The 21,707-nt window shown below is 45.3% G+C and overlaps 1 protein-coding gene across 1 annotated transcript in view; it reads left to right on the plus strand.

The window, feature by feature from the left end:
• FNTB (farnesyltransferase, CAAX box, beta) overlaps positions 1–21,707 on the plus strand; it is a 64,666-nt gene that overhangs the window by 39,963 nt on the left and 2,996 nt on the right. Inside the window, exons 7-11 of the mRNA XM_046007155.1 lie at positions 2,473–2,559; positions 8,772–8,901; positions 11,608–11,740; positions 17,277–17,388; positions 18,271–18,385. Of these exons, the coding sequence (XP_045863111.1) occupies positions 2,473–2,559; positions 8,772–8,901; positions 11,608–11,740; positions 17,277–17,388; positions 18,271–18,385 (577 nt within the window). The remainder of the gene's footprint in view (positions 1–2,472; positions 2,560–8,771; positions 8,902–11,607; positions 11,741–17,276; positions 17,389–18,270; positions 18,386–21,707) is intronic.

Raw genomic sequence — 21,707 nt, forward strand, 5'->3', positions numbered from 1 at the left:
CCTGTACGGAAGCTCCTCTGCTAATGGGCTCCCTTTCAGCCATGCTTCTCGTTTGCGTAGGATCAGAGAGGAGAACGCTTCCTTGCTTTGCATTCTCCTATCCCAGTTCCATCATTTTTTTTAAGATTATTTATTTATTTATTTGATAGAGAGAGACATCACAAGTAGGCAGAGAGGCAGGCAGAGGGAGAGGGGGAAACAGGCTCCCCGCCGAGCAGAGAACCTGATGTGGGACTTGATCCCCAGACGCTGAGATCATGACTTGAGCCAAAGGCAGAGGCCTAACCCACTGAGCCATCCAGGCGCCCCCAACATTTCTTGCTTGGTATTTAATTGTCCTTTGCCTGAAAGTGTCCGCCAGGACTCCAGAGTGCGTATTGAGTGGGTTTGACCAGCAGTGACGGGTGGAGACTGGGGGAGGGCATGTTTGGGCGTCTGGAGGCTAGGAGGCCTCATTCTGGGTTAGACGCAATGGCCTCGTGATCTTTCCCGTCTGTCACGATTCCTGATAGTCTCCGGGATGAGTTAATTTGGGGCTTTACAACACAGGTGTGCTGCCAGGGACCAAACCTCGGTGAACTCCTTGCACCTGCCGCCCTTTCTCAGTTCTCAGAAAGGAGCAGTTATTTACTACTGACCTCATCTAGGTTGGAGAACCTGGAGTGTTCTGTGAGGGGAGGGGGCAGCAGAGACCCAGCATTCGTAGAACTTGAGGTGACAGGGCCTAGAGTGGGCTCGAGAAAGCAGTTTTGTATGGCTGAAGTGGAGAGGGCCTCGTGGGCAGTAGCAGTGAAGCCGGAAGGACAGGCTGGGAGCAGACCAAGGGGTCCTGAAGTAGGAGTTTAAGAGCAGTGGGAAGTCACTGACCCTTTTTAAGTAGGGAGTGATAGGATGTGGTCTGTATTTTATTAGAACTTTCCCAGTTGCAGTGAATGGATTGCAGTGTTTTAGTAAAAGTCCTCTGGGAGGAAGACCAGTCAGGACCTCGATCCTGGGAACGGTGATTTGGATTTGGGGGACAGTAGAGAGGATGGGGAGTAGTGAACAAATTTGAGAGATGCGATGGCCGGATAGAAGGAGAGAGGAAGAAACTGCACATAAGGGGTGGGTTTTGTTGGCTTCCCGTTTCAGTGTGCGATCTAGGACTAGCAGCTTCTGGCATCACGTCTTAGTTCTTCCGTCTGTGAGAGGCAAACTACGTGGTTGGCCGCTTCCCTACCTCAGAGGTTATGTGAAGGTTCAAGAGCAAATACTGTGGAACCCCTTTGAGAGGCTCCAAACCTGAAAGAAGTGAGATCAGACCTCTGAGGTTAGCTTCTGGTGGGTGATAATGTTTGGCACATAGGACTCTTGCATGCTTCTGCTGTCTGCTGGAGTAACTCAGCCCCTGCCGTGCCGGGGCCAGCGTGAGGCGGCCGATGCAAAGGCTGGTGTCATATCATAAGCTTGCAGCTTCTGCACAGATGTCTTCGGGATACCTCGTAAGTTTGGCTTAGTAGCTATGTCCATATTGAACGATACAGAATCTAGGCCTTCCTCTTTCTTCCCTTTTATATTCCCAGGAGCCCTTAGAAAGGATCTGTAAGCAGAATTAGAACAAACTGTCTTCATCGTAAAATGGAGCTGAGATGCTGGATATTTTAAAAGGGCATAGAAGGAAAGAAAACACAGTTTGTAGATATATTCCGTAATAGAGAGAGAGAAGCTGAAATGAAATGTGTCCTGAGAAGAATTAGGGCTGGCAGGATGGAATGGGAAGACTTATTCCAAATCAAGTAGGATAACATTAAAAAAAAAAAAAGATGTTCTCTTTCTTTTTCATTTAAAAGTGTGTGTGTGTGTGTGTGTGTGTGTGTGTGTACACCTAGTGGTGGGGTGCTTGAAATCAAAGTTCTTTTCTCCCTCTGAAGGCCTAAGGGAAGTATCCGAGTGGACTCATCTATTCCTGTCCCTCTCGTCTGGACTAAGCAGCCTTTAGGGTCTAGTGCCCTGCTTTGGAGTGTCTGTTGAAGAAAAAATATACAATTAACCTTTAATGTGTCCATTCCATATACAGAAATTCTGGATCGAAAACATTACTGACATCGAATGAATGAGCATATCAGAAATAGCCGAATGAATGACACTGTGGAAGTTTGGGAACCATGATAGGTCTTTGAAGGAAAGAGCTAAATTCACTTTGGACATGAATTGATCTGGCTGTTATTTCCTCTGATGTAGATTTGACCATGTGGAGGTAGGGAGACTAGAATGTCATGTTCTTTCACTGAAGCCACGCTGTGAGCAACTCTATCCAAATAGAATGTCAAACCTCTCAGTTGGAGACCCAGGAGGACTGACCGAGTGCCAAGAGTGAGGACAGGAGGTGATTACAGCTTACCAGGCAGAGAGCAGTCCGCCTGAGTTCAATGAATCCTATTTTAGCTCTTCCTTAAAGCTTAACACTCTCCCCCTCTGTTTCTGTCCTTCCAGAAGTGCGTACTGTGCCGCCTCCGTAGCTTCTCTGACCAACATCATCACTCCAGACCTCTTTGAGGGCACGGCCGAATGGATAGCAAGGTGAGAGATGCCAGGATTTGTCCTGGCCTCTTAGAAAGCAGGGGGTCAAGACTCTGAAAATGAAGAAAAATGAAAAAGGAATGGAAGGAACTCTAAAATTACAAGAGACGGATTGGGGTTGTAGCATGGTGCATTTCAGAAATGCTCCCAAATTTTCTTTTTTCCCCAATTTTCTTCAGTGTTGTGTTATTGTATAGATGGGCAAGGATCAAAACCTTGTGCAAACAGTACTCACGGCATCTAAATGGATTTAACCAGTTTGGAGAGCAACTTGATAATACCTTAAAGATGTCGTTGCTAATGACCCAGTAATCCCACACCTACAGAAGCTCACACACGTGCATGAAAGAGACCAACATGCGACTTGTTTGTAATAGCCAAAACCCAGAAACAGATTCTGAGGGAGAAGCAAGCTGTGGTGTAGTCACATTGCAATATAAGATAGTAGTTGGAATGAATGAACCAGAGCTGTGTGTATCAAGACAGATAAATCCTCAAAAACAACCCTGAGTTAAAGATGTTAAAACATGCAGATTAGCACACTTACTTAAAATTTGAAAACATGCACAATAATCCTGTATTTATAGGAAGAATGACATGTGGTAATATAAAAATATATATAATATAAAAATATAAAAACAAATTCAGGATGATGGTTACTTCTCAGGGAGAGAAGAGGAAATGAAATCAGGAAATGTCTACCCATTTCCAAAGGAGACTTTATCTGTATCTGTAATGGTTCATTTCTTTAAAATAAAAGAGAGACTGAAGTGTATATGACTTCATTAAAGCTAGGTGTTACATACATGTATGTTCTATATATTATTTGGTAGACTTTCCTAGACGTTTCAGGTATCTCATGATTAAAAAATAAGAAAAGGAAAGGTATAGAAGATACCTGTGTACTAATATGGAATGTTATCCAAGCTGTATTATTTTGTTTTTTACGTTTTTATTCTTACCAAAGTAGTACCTGTTACTATGAAAATATAATTTACAGGTAAATCAGATGGTAAACTATGATCATATTTACTTTCCTAGGTAATTTTTATTTTCCTGGAATTAGTCATTACCTCTTTTTAAAAATGCATACATCATGAATTTATTTCCAGATTTTCTGCCAGAGCTATAAAATCACTCTCATTACAGTCAAACACTTTAGGTAATGTATCAGTTCTCGTGTGTGTGTGTGTGTGTGTGTGTGTGTGTGTGTGTGTATTTTGAGTTCTCCTTCCTGGAGCCCTGTGCCCTCCTGCTTCAGTCTGGACAGATTGCTCTCAGCCTGCTGCCCAGCAGGTATCCAGAAGCTTCCTTTCAGCATGAAATTCACTTCACTTCTCTCCTTTGTTGAAGCCCTTGCCCTCCTTTTTCTTGGCTTACTTACACATTTTAATGAACCACATACTCCGGTAGATCCCAAAAGAGAGCACTTAGGAGATGAATTTTTCAGATTGTGCATAATGGTTATTCTTGTCTCACACTTGATTGAGATTTTATTTGGTTAGAGATTTTTAAATTGGAAACTATATAAACTGTATTCCTTCAGAATTTTTTTTTAGCATTCCTCCATTATCTTCTGGCTTCCAGTATCATTGTGGAAAAGACTAACAATAATAATAACCAACATTTACTGAAGACCTGGCATGTAATACTCACTGGTGTAAGGTAGCCATAGTTTAGAGATTGAGAGTATAGGCTTTTGAGCTAACTTGCTTGGGTTTGGTTCTTTATTATACTTTCTCTTTCTCAGTTAAGATTTCCCATCTTTTTATTCATTACAAGTATATATTTTTTTCCATTACCCTGAGGTAAACACATAGTTAAAATGTCTGCTTCAGGGACGCCCAGGTGGCTCAGTTGGTTAAGTGGCTGCCTTCAGCTCAGGTCATGATCCCAGCGTCCTGGGATCGAGTCCCACATAGGGCTCCGTGCTCGGCAGGGAGCCTGCTTCTCTCTATGTTTTTGCCTGCCATTCTATCTGCCTGTGCTCGCTCTTGCTCTCTCTCTCTCTCTGACAAATAAATAAAATCTTTAAAAAATAAAATAAAAAAAATGCTTCAAAATTCTTGTCTGGTAATTTCAACATCTGGGTATCTTGGAGTTGGGATGTCCCATTTTCCTGATTCTGCATATGTCAAGTAATTTTTGGATTGTATCGTAGACATTGTGGTCTTGTATCATAGAGGCTGGATTCTGTTAGATTGCTTTAAAGAGTGTTGATGGCTTTGTTTTAGCAGCAGTCAACTTGGTTAGACCCAAAGTACGGATTGTTACACATGCACTGGGCAGTGGGTTTGGCCCTTTGGTCAGTTCTTGGGTCAGAATCTGCTTTCAGTTTGCACGATGCATGTATGACCTGGAGTCAGGTAGACGTTTAACATGGAATTTGGAGTTTTCCTTCTTTACTTTCCTCTTTCTGGTGTTCCTCCACCATTTCCGTCAGCCTGGTTCTTCTTACCAGGAAAATAGTAGGCTTTCTGTTTGTTTCGACTGCCCTCCACTGACCCCTCTGACCTGCTGCTGCCACCACTGGGTGACCGCAGCCATCCCAGGGCAAACTGGAAAGAAAAAAAATAGGGCTGGCGAGGGAAGAGACTGCCTGCCTGCTGTTGTCTGCTCCAACTTTTAAATCTCCACCAAAATCTGCCTGCCTTTTTTCAGCCCACTGAGCCCTTGGGAAAAGTTGTTTCTGTGTATTTTGTCCAGAGTGTATAACTAGTATTTGCAGGATTGGATTGTTAGGCACTCACTTGATGTGTAACTCTGACTACCTGGGTTTGAATCCCAGTTTTGTCATTTAGTAGCTTTGGACAAATCATTTCACTTCTCTATGCCATAGTTTCCTTGCATATAAAATGGTGGGATATTGAATTTGATATTAAGCTGAAATGCAAGGAGTTTAAGTAGCCAAAAACTGTTATGGTAACCACTGCCTCCCAATGCCATTGTAGTCCCAGTCCAGTGTGTGTGTGTGTGTGTGTGTGTGTGTGTGTGTGTGTGTGTGTCCCAGTCCAGTGTGTGTGTGTGTGTGTGTGTGTCTCTTTAGAGAGCACAAGCAGGGGGCGCAGCAGGCAGAGGGAAAGGGAGAAGCAGGCTCCTTGCTGAGCAAGGAGCCTGATGCAGGACTCCATCCCAGCACCATGGGATCACGACCTGAGCCGAAGGCAGACGCTTATGTTTTGTTTCTCTTTTTCTCTGTCCCACCATATCTCCCTCCCTAGAAGTTTTTGGAAATCTTTATTCTTGCTGTTTGGAAACTTGATGCTGATGAACCATGATACAGATTTTAAAAAATTTTTCTTTTGGCACTCGGCAAGTATATTCAGTCTGGAATGGCATATACTTTAGTTCTAAGAATCTTTATTATATTATTTCTTTGATAATTTCTTTCCCTCTGTTTTCTGTGTTTGCTGTTTTTATAACCTCCTATACATAGGGTTGGTCTTCTGATTTTTTGGATTATTTTGCCTACTTGTTAACTCTTTTAACCTTTCTTATTGTACTTTCTGAGAGATTCCCTTCTGATGAGGTTTTATTTCTGCAATTCTATTTTAAATTTTCTAGAGTTTATTTTATTCTAATTTCTAAAAGAAATACTTTTTTATGTACTCTCCTGTTCTTGTTTCAGGCATGTTTTATTCTTGCAGTATTTCTCTCTCATATACTATTTTAACTAAAACGTTTCCTTCTGCTCCCTGTGTCATTTCTCCAGCTTAGTTTTGTGTGTCTGTTCCACTCTCTCTCTTTCTCTCTCTCTCTCTCTCTTTCGTATTAGAGACTGCAGAAATGCCTGGTGTTCAGATTTAGGAGCCGAGTGCTAAAAAGCTGGCAGAGAGCTGCGTGTGCCAGCATTCAGCCTTTCACCCCATTGGGCTTTGTCCCTTGGGCTTATCAGTTTCCATTGTGGAGTGTCTTCCAGATTCCTGGTTGGGGTAGGAAGTTGGTAGCTGCCTTTGTGAAATACTAGGAGGAAACGGGGTGGGGGCTGTTCAGATTATAGATTCTCACGCACTCCCCTGCTCAGTGTGGTGCCTCCCTCCTGTTCTCTGTGCTGGATATCCTGGAGTCCAGACCCTCTTGATTAGCCCCCCCCCCCAAACCTCCTGTCCTGGCCTGCTGGGCACCAGGGGGTCTAACTGATTCTTACATACATTTGCAACCAATTAACTTGTTTCCACCTCATGTGGCTTCTCGGCTTCTTGGCTTCTCGAGGGAGGGCGAGGGGTCCTGCGTCTCCAGTTCCTGGTCCTTCCGCTGGAGCACATCACCCTGCTTTCTGCCCGCCGGGCTGGTGTAGGGTTCTCTAATCTGTTAGGTCCGTTACTTCTTATCTCTCTCCTTTCCTGGCTTTCAAAATTTTGTTATCTCCTGTCTGTGTGTGTATCTTCTCCTATGCTCTTTACCCTTGGAGTTTATCCCTTTTTAAATTCCTTTCCTTTCCTTTTACTGGGCTCTTGTGCTCAATCTGTTAGATTTGGCTAGAAGACACTCCCGAAGAATTTTACTCAACTTACGAATTTACAGTGATTAAAATTGCTCCCATGCATGTAAGAGGGAGAAAAAGTGGAATGTAGATCATGTGCGTTTGCACTTGTGGGTGTGTGTGTGTGTGTGTGTGTGTGTGTGTGTGTGTGTGTGTAGAGAGAGAGAGGGAAAGAGACAGAGGTGCAGAAACTGCCTGGTCACTGCCTGGGAGAGGGTCTGGGCACTAGGGTGGGCAGGAGGTTTACTTTTCATTATTTATTCTTTAACAGAATTTATTCTTTTAATTCAAAAAAAATTGTTTGAAAGCTAAATTAAGAAAAAGAAAAATGCTAAGAGGTCCCCAGATGTTCCTCACTCATGACACTCTTCACACTTGAGCTCTTCTTACCTTCCCTGCGGCCAAATGTGAGGAAGGAACACTCGCCTCTTGAGGGTGGGGGGTGGCAGGGTCCTGGGACAGAGGTGCTGAGGGGTCTGTGCAGGGAATGGTAGCCTGTTTTTGACTTGGCGCTCTGCACTGTGATGTCCCTGGGCCCAGGGACTGCTCTGAACATGGCCTGTGAGTTCCTGAGAGGCCAGGCCTCTAAGGAGAGGTGCCTGGAAGATGGGGGCAGGATTACTAATTCTTTTCTCTTTCGTCTGGAAGTCCTGCCAAGTTTTGGAGTAAGCGCTCCTCCCCCTGTGCACCTGTTCTGCAGCTAGTACTGGGAGGCAGACACACCTGCAGAGTATGAGCCCGTGTTCATTCTTGGAGATCACTGGAAGTAAAGTCCTGCCCTGTTACAGGAAAATATACTAAAAAGAAAATTTATTTCACAGATAAAACATTTATTATAGGCAAGCAAAAAGAAGAACAGTCAGACTGCTTGGAATCTACCGCCAACCACTCTGTTGGTGTATATCTTTTTAGAATTCCAGAAAAATTATACTGTACATTATCACTTTATCGCTTTTTTCATGTGATATATTTGGGACATCTTTAAATATACTTCGTAGCATCATTTTAAATGAGTGGTTTTCTTTTGTACAGTGTGCTGTAATTTCTATAACCGGTCCCTTACTGTTGAGCTCCTGAGTTGTTTCTAATATTTCACTTTTGTAAATGGGAATATGGTAAACATTCTTCTAACCTGCTCTTTGAATACATTTTCACTTATTTTGTGGGATTAATTCCTAGAAATGACTCCATATCGCTGGTCCAAAGATCAGGCACATTTTTATGACTAGAGAATACACTATTAATATATTATAACCCCCTAATAACAACAACTATGATAATAATAAATGGCTAATTTGAATATATAGAAAGTTGTCATTTAAAAATAAGTTTATTTTGATAGTAATAAAGGTATTAATGTTCATTATAGAAATTTTTTGAAAATACAGAAAAGAGGAAAAATACCAGAAATAGATACAACATTTAAATACTAGTTGTCACACTGAATGTATGATTTTATAAGCTTTTCCCTAAAGGTAAAGATTTGAGGTACTATGTTTTTTACATAAGTAGAATATTTCTGAGTTTCCCTTTTTTTGTGTGAGAGAGAGGCATTTGCAGAAGTTAATTAGCTGGCATCTTTCCATTCACAGCTGTGCGGTTCACACAGTGACCTAAGCAAACTATTCTCTGCCGTCCAGGGCTGTTCCGCACTTGTGCCCCGCACTAGAGCTGGCCACTCGTTGGTTGACACTGACCACTCAGCCTGCTCTTCTCAATCTCCCCATAGGTGTCAGAATTGGGAAGGTGGAATTGGTGGGGTGCCAGGGATGGAAGCCCATGGCGGCTACACTTTCTGTGGCCTGGCTGCCCTGGTCATCCTCAAGAAGGAACGTTCCTTGAATTTGAAGAGCTTATTGGTAAGTGTGTGTTGACCCCTCTTCCTCTTGGGCCCCAGGGCCCCCCGTGATATGACTGCTCAAACCCACAGGCTTTGGGACTGTTCGGCTGTGGGAAGGGCTGAGAGTTCCTGCCTGGAGCCCACGGACTAAATGTCCTGTAATGAAGCTTTTCAATGCAGTTGTTGGGGGACTCAGCACTGTTCCAAAAAAGTGGGAGAGGTGAACGTCTCCTTGGTTTTGGCTCCTTTTTTCCTGCCTTTCCATCTTCCTGCTCTGAGGTGTGTTAGGCCAACTCCATAGCCTTCGTGAGTCTGTCACACATCTGGCATGAGCCAGAGTACCTTCCTCATACTCCCAAGGCTGTAGCTTCAGTTCCTTAAATTTAGATGACATCACGTGTCTTAGGAAGAATCTCCTAAGAGAAAACGTCATAAGAAGGGCTCTCAGGCCTTTTGAGGCCAAGCTTTTGTTATGGACTGCAATATATGAACATTTAGTAATTACATTTATTTATTTATGTATTATTATTATTATTATTATTATTAGCAACATATAATGTGTTATTTGTTTCAGGGGTACAGTCTGTGATTATCAGCCTTGCACAATACACAGCACTCACCCCAACTAGTAACTACGTGAGTAGGTAGCCCAAGCATGTAAGTCTGGACTCTGAGTTCCTGACAGACATTGAGAGTGAATTCAGAAAGCAGTCAGCTTCAGGGAGTCACCAGATTGTACTGACATTATCACCAGAAGCCTACACACAACTACAAACTACTACAAACATACACACACCCAGTGCCACCATCTCCTGCGAAGCATTTATTCCCAACCATGACCTCAGAGTAGACCAGCTGCAACTGACATTCATCTCCTCTTCCCAAGTTCAGATGTCAGCCTCTCATCATAGGAACCGTCGTGAGACCCTTCATGAGCTTGTAAGGAAGTTCCTGTTGTACTCTGTAGCTACGCGACCAGCAGTATTTCATCCTAATCCTTAGGAAGCCTCCTATGGTATACTTTCCTTGAAGGTTCATGCTGAAATAGACAACTTTTCCCACTAGACCTTGAGTTTTTAGACATTTAAAAATCTAATCACCAGTAAGGCACGAAATATGGAAGTCCCATTTCCTAGGCAGAAATATGGAATATAATTAGCAGAAGCCTCAGTTACAATGGCAATATTCTAGATTTGAGCCCTGTCTCTACCACTTCCTAACCATGTGACCTTAGGAAATTTGTCTGTTCTAGCTTCAGTTTTTTCCTCCTCTATAAGGTAGAGATAACAGGGTTTTTTTAAACTTAAAGGCAAGGTTAGCACTCCGGACTCTGAAAGGAGAGAAAATCTATAAACCAGCCTGGCATATAGTAGGTGCTCAATAAATGCCAGTGTCCTTACCAAACCACTCTCTGCCTTCCATTTGCTTTGGGAGAACTAGGACCCATGCCTGAAGGATTTTATGAATTCGTATAGCCAAGAGAAACAGAATAAACCCATGGGCTTAGGCATTGGGAAAAATTATTTAGTCTGACTTAAAAACCATTGGTCTGGGGGAAAAAAAATCAACCCTTAGTCTGTAGGGTAAGTAAAAATGAAGAATGGGTTCCCCATTATAGTACCTGCTTTCTCTTTCCTTGAGTGATGCTTCACCTACTTTCATTAAATAGTGTCATCCCTAATGGGCTCACTGAAGACTTAGTGGGGACATATTAGTGTCTGTACCTGCAATCTAGTTTTTGTCTTTCTTCAGAAAACTTGGGACTTGACTCTTATGGGTGAGTGTTGCCTTGAACAGGGATATAATCTAAACTCCACAACTGCTAACTAAAACATAGGCTGGACACCCCCATTCCGAAAAGGGTCCTTGGCAGCTCCTTTTGGGGAGTCAGTCTAGCAAGAACCTAGGGATGAGGAGGTGCCTTATGCCACACCATTCAGTTCTGAAAGTCCATGGCTGGTGGCTGGAACTGCCTGGGAGGGAAATGGAGATGTCATTATCTGCTCAGCCAGTTGGTTCTGCTCATTCCTGGAGGCCAAACCCACGGCTATCTTGATCTTGGTAGCAGCGTGTGTTTAGGAAACTTAGAGATAAGCGGGGAAGGGCAGCATCATGGGTGATTGCCGAGGGACATCAGGAGCCATTTTATAGGGTCAGAGTGAAAGATTTTCTTCTGTTAGGCAGCCAGGTTCCCCTGGAGAAGCAGAGAGGCTAGACCAGACAGATCCATCATTGATGGTTGGGATAATGGCTTCTGCTTCCAGTCCTTCAAGTGTTTTGCTAAGAAACCTTGGATGGATTTCTTCAGGTGCCAAGTCAAAGTCAGGGACAGTTTAAAATCATCTGATGAGACATAGCACAAAATTCCATTGATCAGCTTTTAATAAACTTCCCAGCAGGAAAAGTGGTTAGAAACGAGCCCCTGGTGGTCTTGGCCTGATGTTTCCTAGTTAAGTCTTGTCCTTATAGGCCAACTTGGCCTCTTCATCCTGTCAGCCCCAGAACCCATCTGAAACCCAGGAAGAGCTGATTGTCCGTTGTCTGTTAGGCTCTGAGCCGAGATCAGTGTTTGTTGCCCGGAAGGGGTCCAGCTTAAGTGCTCCACTCTGCATCTGCAGCAGTGAGGGAGGAGGTAACAGCCAGCGCCCTGGACTGCCAGTGCCAAGAAGCCAAGGGATGGGACCTTCGCCTGTAACTGCCTTTTCCTTTTCTGTGTCATCCTCAGCAATGGGTGACCAGCCGGCAGATGCGCTTCGAAGGTGGATTTCAGGGCCGCTGCAACAAGCTGGTGGATGGCTGCTACTCCTTCTGGCAGGCGGGGCTCTTGCCCCTGCTGCACCGGGCACTGCATGCTCAAGGTGAGCCTGGGGGGCTGTTGGTGGGGGGCGGGGTGCTGGCGGGGGCCCAGAGATGTCCTGCGGCTGCTTATCAAGTCAGGAGGCCAGCGTGCTTTTTTAGGGGGGCAGAAATGAGCTCTGTCTGTCCTGGAGTGCGGGTGCCCGGTATGGGACCTCCTGCCTTAGGCACGCACAGAGCAGGACTCAATTCCAGGGTTCAGCTGCGTTACAGTGGCTGCTTCAGATTGACTGTGGCCAGGAGGTAGGTGTATGTCTTGGGCCCCGGGGTGACTGCCACCTCCACTGGGTGTGAAGCCACAGTTTCCAGGGCAGAGTTCTGCATCAGTCAGACTGGAACTGAAAACCCATGCTGTGCATGTTGCGGTCACAACAGTAACCAAACAGGCACTTGCAGAAAGGGACAGAGAAACAGAGCCAGTGCAGAAAAGATCCTGTGTCTGACCAGCTTTGTTGAGGCCGCCATTAGAAATGCCGCCATTAGAAATATCTTAAATTCATTGAAGTGTCCTAAATGCAAGTTTGTCCCGCCCCTCCGCCACCTGGAGGGGAGAGACCTGTGTTCGTTTCTGTCGCATCTCAAATGGGACTGCCAAACCAAAGCACTCAGAGAGCAAGCGAAACTTCTGGGAGCCTTCCTTTATTATGTCTTGAAATCTCAGGTTGCCTGCGGACTCCCAGATCAGCTTTCTTGTTAATCTTATGTGAGAGCAGGGTGTTTCTGGGGAAACCAGTGGGAGAGGGGAAGTCATGGCTGCCCGGCTGGATCCTGATCTATTCTTGGAGTGAGGTCCCTTGGCCCAGAGGGAAGGTTTTCTTTGGACTTAGTAGGTGGGTAATTAGTTGCTCAAATGTGGAAGATGGGATTCTTTGCTACTGCCTTGCCATCCCCATGTGCCTTTTTATCTTCTTTGGCTCATCTTTCTGAGCCCCTTTTCTTTACTTTCTTCATTTCATTTGAGTTGTCGCCACTTTGGATACAGACTTGAAGCAAACACCACCTCTGCCCATTCTCCTCATTCTTCCAGTCGTAGTCTGTCCTGAGATTCCTTGCCTGGGGCCCCTGGGCTTCTGATCTCGGGGCATTAAGAATTACCGTTCTCCTGACTTGAGCCTGCACTGTCTCTGGCTTGACCGCTGTAATAGAGAAGCCAAGAAATCCCCGAGAGTCCAATGTTCTCAAAGCAAAAGTCGCCTGGGGTTTTAATGATTTCTTTATCTGGAACTGGTGAGGTGAAGCCCCTGGTAAAATGGGCAGCCTTTCACAGATGTGCTCCTGGCCGGGAGGCGACACATTCTTGATGCGGTTGCAGGAGCATCCGGGAGAGCTGCTACAGGAGCGCCACCTGCCAGTATGGGTGGCAGTGAGGGGATGGGGTGGGGGGAGTGGGGGGGTGGGGGGGTCCTACTGACATTTTGTTTATTGTGGCACCTGCTCTGGAGGCCTGATCACACTCAGAGCTTTGCCTGTGGAAGAGGTTGCCTGTGACTCTTGGGCCTTGCAGCTTTTTCACTGCCTGAGAGAGGAGACCCGAGTTGGGCTTGAAGCTCACCCATGTCTCAGCAACAGTGAGAAACGGAGAAGGGAAGTGTCTCGAGCAAGAGGCATAATACTGACATTGGGAGTCAAAAGGAGACGATGGGTAGAAAGATATTCATAATACACTATGATCAAAGATTTCAAAGCAGCATGTATATAATTCCTTTTTTTTTTTTTTTTTTTGAGGGGCAAAGGGAGAGGAAAAGAGAGAATCTTAAGCAAGCTCCATACTCAGTAAGGAGCCTGATGCGGCACTCGAGCTCACGACCCTGAGATCATGACCTGAGCTGAAATCAAGAGTTGGATGCTTAACTGACTGAGCCAGCCAGGTGCCCCATAATTCCATTTTTAGTGAAGAGTTGACTCTAAAAAATTACTAGAAGGTATCTGGGTTGTGAAATGACAAGTGATACTTGTTTCCTTTCTTTGTATCTTCTGATTTTCTGCAATTAATTTGTATTTTTTGCATAAAGAAAAGTTATTTTACCAAAGAATAGAAATTCTATAAGCAAAACAAGAAATAAGGTGGGAAAAATTATTTACGACAAATGAGAAAGGGCTAATTTCTTTGAGATACTCTTACAAATCACTAAGAAATAGCTGACCCTCCCTGAAACCCAGGCAGAGGATCTGAACAGGGAGATTCAGAACAGGCAGGGAAGGAGCTCCTGGGGGCGTTGCTTTTGCTATGGCTACCCCCCCTCCTGGCGGGCAGCCGAGACTTGCTCAACCTGGAACTCAACAGAGTCCTGCACATGGATTTTCTCGTTTGAGCCTCAGAACAATGTCATGAAATAGGTAGTCTTGTCACCCCCATTTTACAGAGGAGGAAACAAAGAACAGTAAGGCTAAGTGACTTGCTCTCTGATACCGGATCGCCGCCTACCCCGGTATAGCTGCCACAGGTGCATAAACGGAACAAAAAGATACAGTGAAAGATGTGCAGATCAAATCAGAGAGGCGCTGGTCGCTTTTACTGTCAGATTGCCAGAGATGAGAAAACATGGTGTCAGTGTTGGGGAGAATGTGGGAAAACGGGCAGTTTTGCACTGTCAGTGTGGGTGTAAAAAGCTGTATCAGTTTTTGGAAGGTCGTTTGGAGACTTGTTTAAATTACTTAAACCGGGCTAGTGCATGGGCAGGAATTTACCTGCAGAGATATTAGCAAAGGAATGGCGAGCAACCCAACCGCTCATGAAAAGGTTAATAGGGGCTAAGCAGTTAAGCGTATGCCTTTGGCTCAGATCATGATCTTGGGTCCTGGGATCGAGGCCCACACTGGGCTCCTTGCTCAGCAGAGAGTCTGCTTCTCCCTCTCCCTCCACTGCTCCTCGCCACTCTTGCTCTCTCTCTCTTTCTCAAACATATAAAATCTCTTTTTTTTAAAAAAGGTTAATAGTTAAATATATTACGGTTTCTCCATACCATGGTTACATGCGATGGGTTCCTATGGAAAACTCTCCAGAACCCAACATGAAGTGTAAAAGGTTTGGTCTGTGTGCACATGGGCTGAGAGCCCCACAGCTTTTCCTGGAGGCGAGCAAAACCCCTTTAACAATGGGCACCTTTGGGAGATGGATGGGAGTTGAAGGGAGGGAGACTTATGTACTGAAATTGTTTCCTTCTGTGCCACACCTGCTTTTTCCCTAACATGTTCATTCCTACTTTTATCTCAGCAAACAACCCAGTACACTTTTAAGATGATGATCCTCTCGGTAGTTAATGAGGTAACAAGAGGCCGACCCCCGGTGGCACACATACCCAGTCCCACCTCCCTGGCTCCATGCAGGTCGCTGCTGTATGGGTGTAGAACACAGTGGTTGACTAGAAGAACAAATTATTAAGATTTTTAAAATATAAAATGCTGACCAAATTAGAGTTCTTTGGTTTCTATGGAGCCGTAGGAAACAGGCAGGCCCATGAGCAGTTACCGGTGGCTTGAATGTTCTTGGAGGCATACCGCAGGCCTGTTTCTGTCCACCTGTGATGTTGAGCTACATGTCGCTGTGCCTGTCAGTTTCTGTTTGGGAACACTTTTGGAAAGGAATCTTTGAGATCCAAAATGACATAGTGATGGGGATTCATAACGTGAGGGAGAGGTATGGAGGATTGAGAAGGCTGATTCCAAGCCGTCAGCACCCTGTTGTCATGTCCGCCTTCGTCTGTGATTTTGTGTGCTGCCGTGCAAATTCCAGGATTCCGGGAAGCTCCTTGTCAGGCTTGTGAACTTTGAGCTTGCAGACTTCAGTAATGCAGCATGTAATGGACCTACTCTGTAATCTATCTAGTAGTAAACATAGCAGTTCTTTTCAGATTCCGATTTTAGTGATAGGTTAGCAATATAATAGTCTTTTACTTCTTACAGGATATAGAATAAAGGTGTATTTTGTACAGATGCTTAGTGCAGTTATTCTGAACTTTAATGCATTTGCTTTTTAAAAAAATAAGAGCTTTCTTGAGATATAATTCACATAACCATATCATTCACTTATTTAAAATATACAATTCAGTGGTTTTTAGTGGCATCACAAGAGTTGTGCAGCCATGACCATAATCAGTTTTAGAATTTTCATCCCCTCCCCAAAGTCCCTATAGCTATTAAATATGCTTCTTTAAAGAAGAAATCACAGGGGCGCCTGGGTGGCTCAGTGGATTAAGCCGCTGCCTTCGGCTCAGGTCATGATCTCAGGGTCCTGGGATTGAGCCCCGCATCGGGCTCTCTGCTCTGCAGGGAGCCTGCTTCCTCCTCTCTCTCTGCCTGCCTCTCTGCCTACTTGTGATCTCTCTCTCTGTCAAATAAATAAATAAAATCTTAAAAAAAAAAAAAAAAGAAATCACAAAGGAAAAAATCAACAGTATGATTATAGCATAGAAAAATGTATGCCTCTAGTGTTAAATGGAAAACACAAAATACAAAATTATAGTAACTACACAGAAAAATGCATAGAAACAAAAAAAGACTGAAAAAGAAAAATTAGCTTTTAATTGCTATTTACAGATTGATTGCTATCTTTGTAGTAGCCCAGGGATCAAAGTATAAAATTAACCAAGGACTGAATGCATGTGTGTAGTTTTTAAAAACCAGTTCCCATGTAAGTGCTTCTGGAAACTTCCATCTGTTGGCAATCTGTCTCTCCTCCCCACCTGATAACTGTACGGTGCCCAGAATTCTCTGACCGTACAGATTCAGCTTCAGAGTGTAGAAGCCTGGTTGCTTGTTCCTAGTTTAGTACTATTACCAGAATTGCCAGTTTCTGCTTCTGCTACCATATTAGATGACGCAAGAATCCTGGCACTTACCAGTAATGCTGCTTAGGAAAAGTTTTTGAGCCAAGAGAAAAGTTGGAGGATGCCCTTTGGAGATAGATGAAGTTCAGGCTTAGAAAAGAGAAGGAACAGACGTCACCCCTGTTGAGAGCTCTCTTAGCCAGTTAGAGTCGGAGATGCGCTAGAGGAAGTGTCTTAAGAAGTCCAGAGTAGTTTAGGGCGCCTGGCTGGTGCAGTTGGTTAAGTGTACCAACTCATGGTTTTGGCTCAGGTTGTGATCTCAGGGTTGTGGGATCAAGCCGCGTATTGGCCTCCACACTCCACACAGAGTTTGCTTGGGACTTTCTCTCCTCCCTCTGACCCTCCTCCCCCGCAAATAAAGAAAATCTTGAAAAAAGGAGAAGAGTAGGGACTTGTGGACTGAGTCAGGGGGCAGTATCAGTGTTGATCTGGAAGGCAGAAGCAGCTGGCTCACACCTTCACGGATGTAGTCTCACACCGGCATCCACTCTGTGCTGCAGCTCTGACTGGAGTCAGAGGTCTGGAGAAGGGACATATCACGGGACTTGGGTGAAGGTGTTGAGTGTCCTGAGAATGCAATCTTCAGAATTCATCCAGGAAGAACAGAGGGAAAACTTGACTGGCCCTCAGTGGGTAGTAAAGTACAAAGACTGTCCTTGACGCTGGCGGTGTCCCGGGCCTGGGCCGGTGCTGACCCTCTGCCTTTCTGCAGGCGACCCTGCCCTCAGCATGAGCCACTGGATGTTCCATCAGCAGGCCCTGCAGGAATACATCCTCATGTGCTGCCAGTGCCCCGCGGGGGGGCTTCTGGATAAACCTGGCAAGTGAGTGCCTTCTCTCAGGGGAGGGGTGCATGGGGAAGGGAGGGAGAGTGTGTCACTCAGGCCTACCCAGGGCTCTGCAGAGGGCAGCAGCTGCTGACCTTTAAGAGTCCGGTGTGTGGGGCTGAGGTGAGGGGAGTCCCTTTGCATCCAGCTGCTTAGTCGTGGTGGGGGCACCGCCTTCCACTGCCCTCCTGGCACCCTCAGTGCCCATTCTTTCCCCCTGCTTATATGCACCCCCCACCCCCAGGTAAGTCATACAGATTGCTGGTGCGTAGCTTTTCTTTCCTCCCCCACTTTTTTTTTTTTTTTTAAACTAAACTGATCTAAATAGAACAGGATATAGGATTTTAAAACCCTTGAGTGTCATAAACAGAAATTATAATCATCACAACTATTGCCACATACACTGGATATCTTTAGGCACCACAGCCAAAGCAAAGGGAAATCAGAGAAATCCTGTCCCTCTGGCTACTGGGCTTGGACACACCCTGCCCCTGCTGACATGCCGGGGAAGGCCCAGCTCCGGGCTGGTCTTGAGCAGGGCTGGTCTCGAGCAGTTGATCAGGAAGAACGTGGCCCATTTCCAGGCATTTTGGTAGTCCTTCAGAGAAGTATATTAACTTAGCACCAGCACCACCCTGGAGAGCCCTTTCCAGAAGACCAGAGGGAAGAAGAAGAGGAGGGACCCCAGAGGGGCCAAGCCCACAGTTCCTACTGTGGCCAGGGCAGAAGGATGGGGCTTTGAGAAAGGCCACCGGGTGGCATTGGGACGTGGGGCTGTGTCCTGGGTCTGGATCTCTTGTGGGAGGCTGCGCCTGTGGGGATCTGCGTGGAGCAGAGGAGCCCCTGCTCAGAGGGCTCGTCCTCACCTTGTCCTTGCAGGTCCCGGGACTTCTACCACACCTGTTACTGCCTGAGTGGCCTGTCCATAGCCCAGCACTTCGGCAGTGGAGCCATGTTGCACGATGTGGTCCTGGGAGTGCCGGAGAATGCCCTGGTAAGGCGGGATGGGAGATGTGACACCTCTTCTCCACAGGGTCCCCAGGATGGGGCTTACCAAGAGAGCAGAGCAGCCACTCTTGCCGTGCATAACCCTCTGCGCATATCCTGTGCGCGGACCTGTGAGCACGTTATCCCCCCCAGACCCTCCTGGATTCACAGCCTTCCCGGAGGAGCTTGTGACTGAGGAGGAAACTACCAAAAGGCAAACTCAGGCTTCCAGGTCGGGGGCTGGGGTCCAGTCCGCCACAGAGGATCTGTGCCTTTGCCCCCTGCCTCAGGACCCAAACCTCTTAACCATTAGTTCCTCTAAGGGAGCTGCTCAGAGGCAGTAAGTTTCTGGAATCTGCAGCTACACAGCGCTGGCTCATGGCCTGCTGTCTTCTGGAGCCCTCCGCTGGCATAGGGGCTCTCCTGAGAAGCTTCCAGACTACCTCTAAACGAGGTCTCCCCGAAATGCGCCTCCATGGTGCCCTGTTTGTGCCCTCCCCAGCACCCAGCACGATTTGTAATGTGTGTGTTTAACTCGTTTTTGTTTGCTGCCCCCCAAAACTGTCAGCCCCACGAGGGCCGATGTTCAGCCCACCTCCAGCCCTAGGGCAGCCTGGCCGCAGTGAAACACTCCTGAGCCCAGACCTGAGCCTGGGACGTGACTCCAGCTAACATTGTCCACAGCTGACAAATAATGGGTCCGTGCAGACGGTCGCAAAATAGCTCCCATAGAAGGAACACAGATGGCCAGGAGATGGAAGGAAAGACGCTCAGCCTCACTGATGAGCAGAGCAAATCGGACTCACCACCACTCAGCTTTTTCAAGTCTTAACAGTTTTTTCCATATTTGCCTCCCACACAACCCTTTTCCCTTTGTCTCGCTGCCCACCTCCCCAGCATCACCTTGTCCTCAGTTTGACACTTGTCATGCTTGCCGGTATCGTTGTGCCGTCTCCGTCAACAGCACAGAGAGGGTGTGCTTTCATGCCTTTTAGAGCATGATCTGCCGCCTGTGTCCCCTGCGCTGCTTCTCTTGCCGACCTTGTGCTCGGACGTTTATCGGCGTTCATGTGCTACCCTGGTGTATCCATTGTAACAACTCTTTGGTATTCCTGGGTGCAAACGGACTGCAGTTTTCCTTCCGTTGGTTAACATCGAGATGGTTTCGGGTTGTGCTGTTGCAGACAGACTCGCCGTGTACTTTCTTGTGTTAGTTTCTCTAGGGGAGACTCACTGGGTTGACGAGAACACACGCTTCACCTTCACTAGACAGCGTCTCCCGCCCCCCTCGGGGTTGTTACACTTGATGCTCACGCAGAACTCAGGGCAGTCGCACTGTTGTCCAATTTCTCCGTTCTGCTATTTGATACGTGGGAAGTGGTACCTCGGTTTTATTTCTGCGTTTCCCTGATTAGTAGTAAGCTTGAGCATCTTTACAGATGCTCATTGACCATTTGTGTTGTATCTTCCATGACTTGGCTGCTGGCTGCTTGCTTTCTTGCTCATTTGTGATTTTAGTTGTCCTTTTCTCATACATTTGTTGGAGTTCTCTGTGTCGATAGTAATCCTCTGTCGGTGGTGTGTATGTAGAGTCTCTTCCAGTTTGTGATTTGTCTTTTCACTTTTCATGGGTTTTTTTCTTGCTCTTGAAAAGGAGACTTTTAATTTTATAGTGAACAATTTTATTGCCTTTTTAGTTTTTGAGGGTGTGGAGGGGAGGGATACTTAAGAAATCTTTCCCTGCCCTGAGGTCATACATATATTTTCTTCCAAACAGTCTAAAGTTTTGCTTTTCCCTTTGGATTTTTAATTTTCTTGGAATTGACTTTTGTCTGTTGGGTATAATTTTCTCTTTTTCCCATGTGGATGGAGAGTTGACCAGCCCCACTACTAACTGAAGTTTACAAGTCTCCTACTGATGTGTGTCCCGTGTACATCACGTACTCGAGTTTCTGTATCCGAGGTGACTCGGTTCTGTTCCTTTGGTCTGTTTGCCTTACAATACTGTCTTAAGCAAATCTTAAATGCAGGTAGGCAAGTCCCATCCACTTTGTTCTTTTACTCGAAATTGCCTTCCTATTCTTTGCTTTTTGCTTCTTCCTGTGGATTTTAGGATCAGCTTATCAAGTCCCACAAAAAACTATAATGGAATTTTTATAGGAATTTGCATTGGACTTAAGATTAATGGGAGAGAACTGACTTCTGAGGCTTTCCATTTGTGAACACAATTTTTCAGATTTTTTATCATTTTCTCCATAAAAGACTAGCACATCTTTTGTTAGACTTGTGCCTAGGAAATTTATAGCTTTTGTGTCTGTTGTGATTGGATTTTTCTTCCATTATATTTTATAACTGGTTGTTACTAAAGTACAGAAATGATATTTATATTTTAATTTTGTATCTAGCCACCTTGCTAAACTTACTTAGTTGTTGTAATATTTTGTAGAATCTCTTGGATTTTCTACTTAGAATGTGGTGTTGTTTTAAAATGAGGACAGTTTTGCCCTTTTCTTTCTGTTCTTTTTTTTTTTTTTTTAAGATATTTATTAGAGTGCAAGTAGGAGGAGAGTACAAGTAGGGGGAGGGGCAGAAGGAGAGGAAGAGAGAAAATCCTCAAGTAGACTCTGACATGGGGCTCAATCTCATGACCCTGAAATCACAACTTGAGCTGAAACCAAGAGTTGGACATTCAACCAACTGAGCCACCCAGGCACCCCTTTCTTTCTGATTCTTAAGAGTTTTATTTCTTTTTCCTGCCTTGAGATACTGGCTAAGGTCCCCATAGAGTGCTGACTGGAGACAGTCATAGGGTGCACTCCTATCTTGTTTCTGGTTGTAATAGGAAGGCGTTTATAATTTCACCATTATATAGGATACTTTTTTTTTTTTAAGATTTTATTTATTTATTTGAGAGAGAGAGAGAGCACAAGCAGGGGGATGGGCAGAGGGAAAGGGAGACTCTCGGCTGAGCAGGCAGCCTGATGTGGGGTTGGACCCCAGGACCCTGGGATCGTGACCTGAGCCAAAGGCAGACCTTAATGACTGAGCCACCCAGGGACCCCTGGGGTTTTTGACAAATACTTCCTATCTGGTTAAGGATGTTACTTACCTTCTCTTCCTGGCTTGCTAGGTTGTTGTTTTGTTTCAATCATAATCTAATATTAAATTTTATTGAGTGCTTTTTCTGCATCTGATTTTCTCCTTTAATCAAATATGCTATTGTTAATAAATGTTCTGATGATAACCTTACATTCCCAGGATCAACCCTTCTTGGTCATAGGACAGTGTGTGTGTGTGTGTTTGTGTGTGTGTGTGTGTATTTAATACAT

Source organism: Meles meles, chromosome 6 (assembly GCF_922984935.1).
Source record: "Meles meles chromosome 6, mMelMel3.1 paternal haplotype, whole genome shotgun sequence".
Taxonomy (NCBI): Eukaryota; Metazoa; Chordata; class Mammalia; order Carnivora; family Mustelidae; genus Meles; species Meles meles.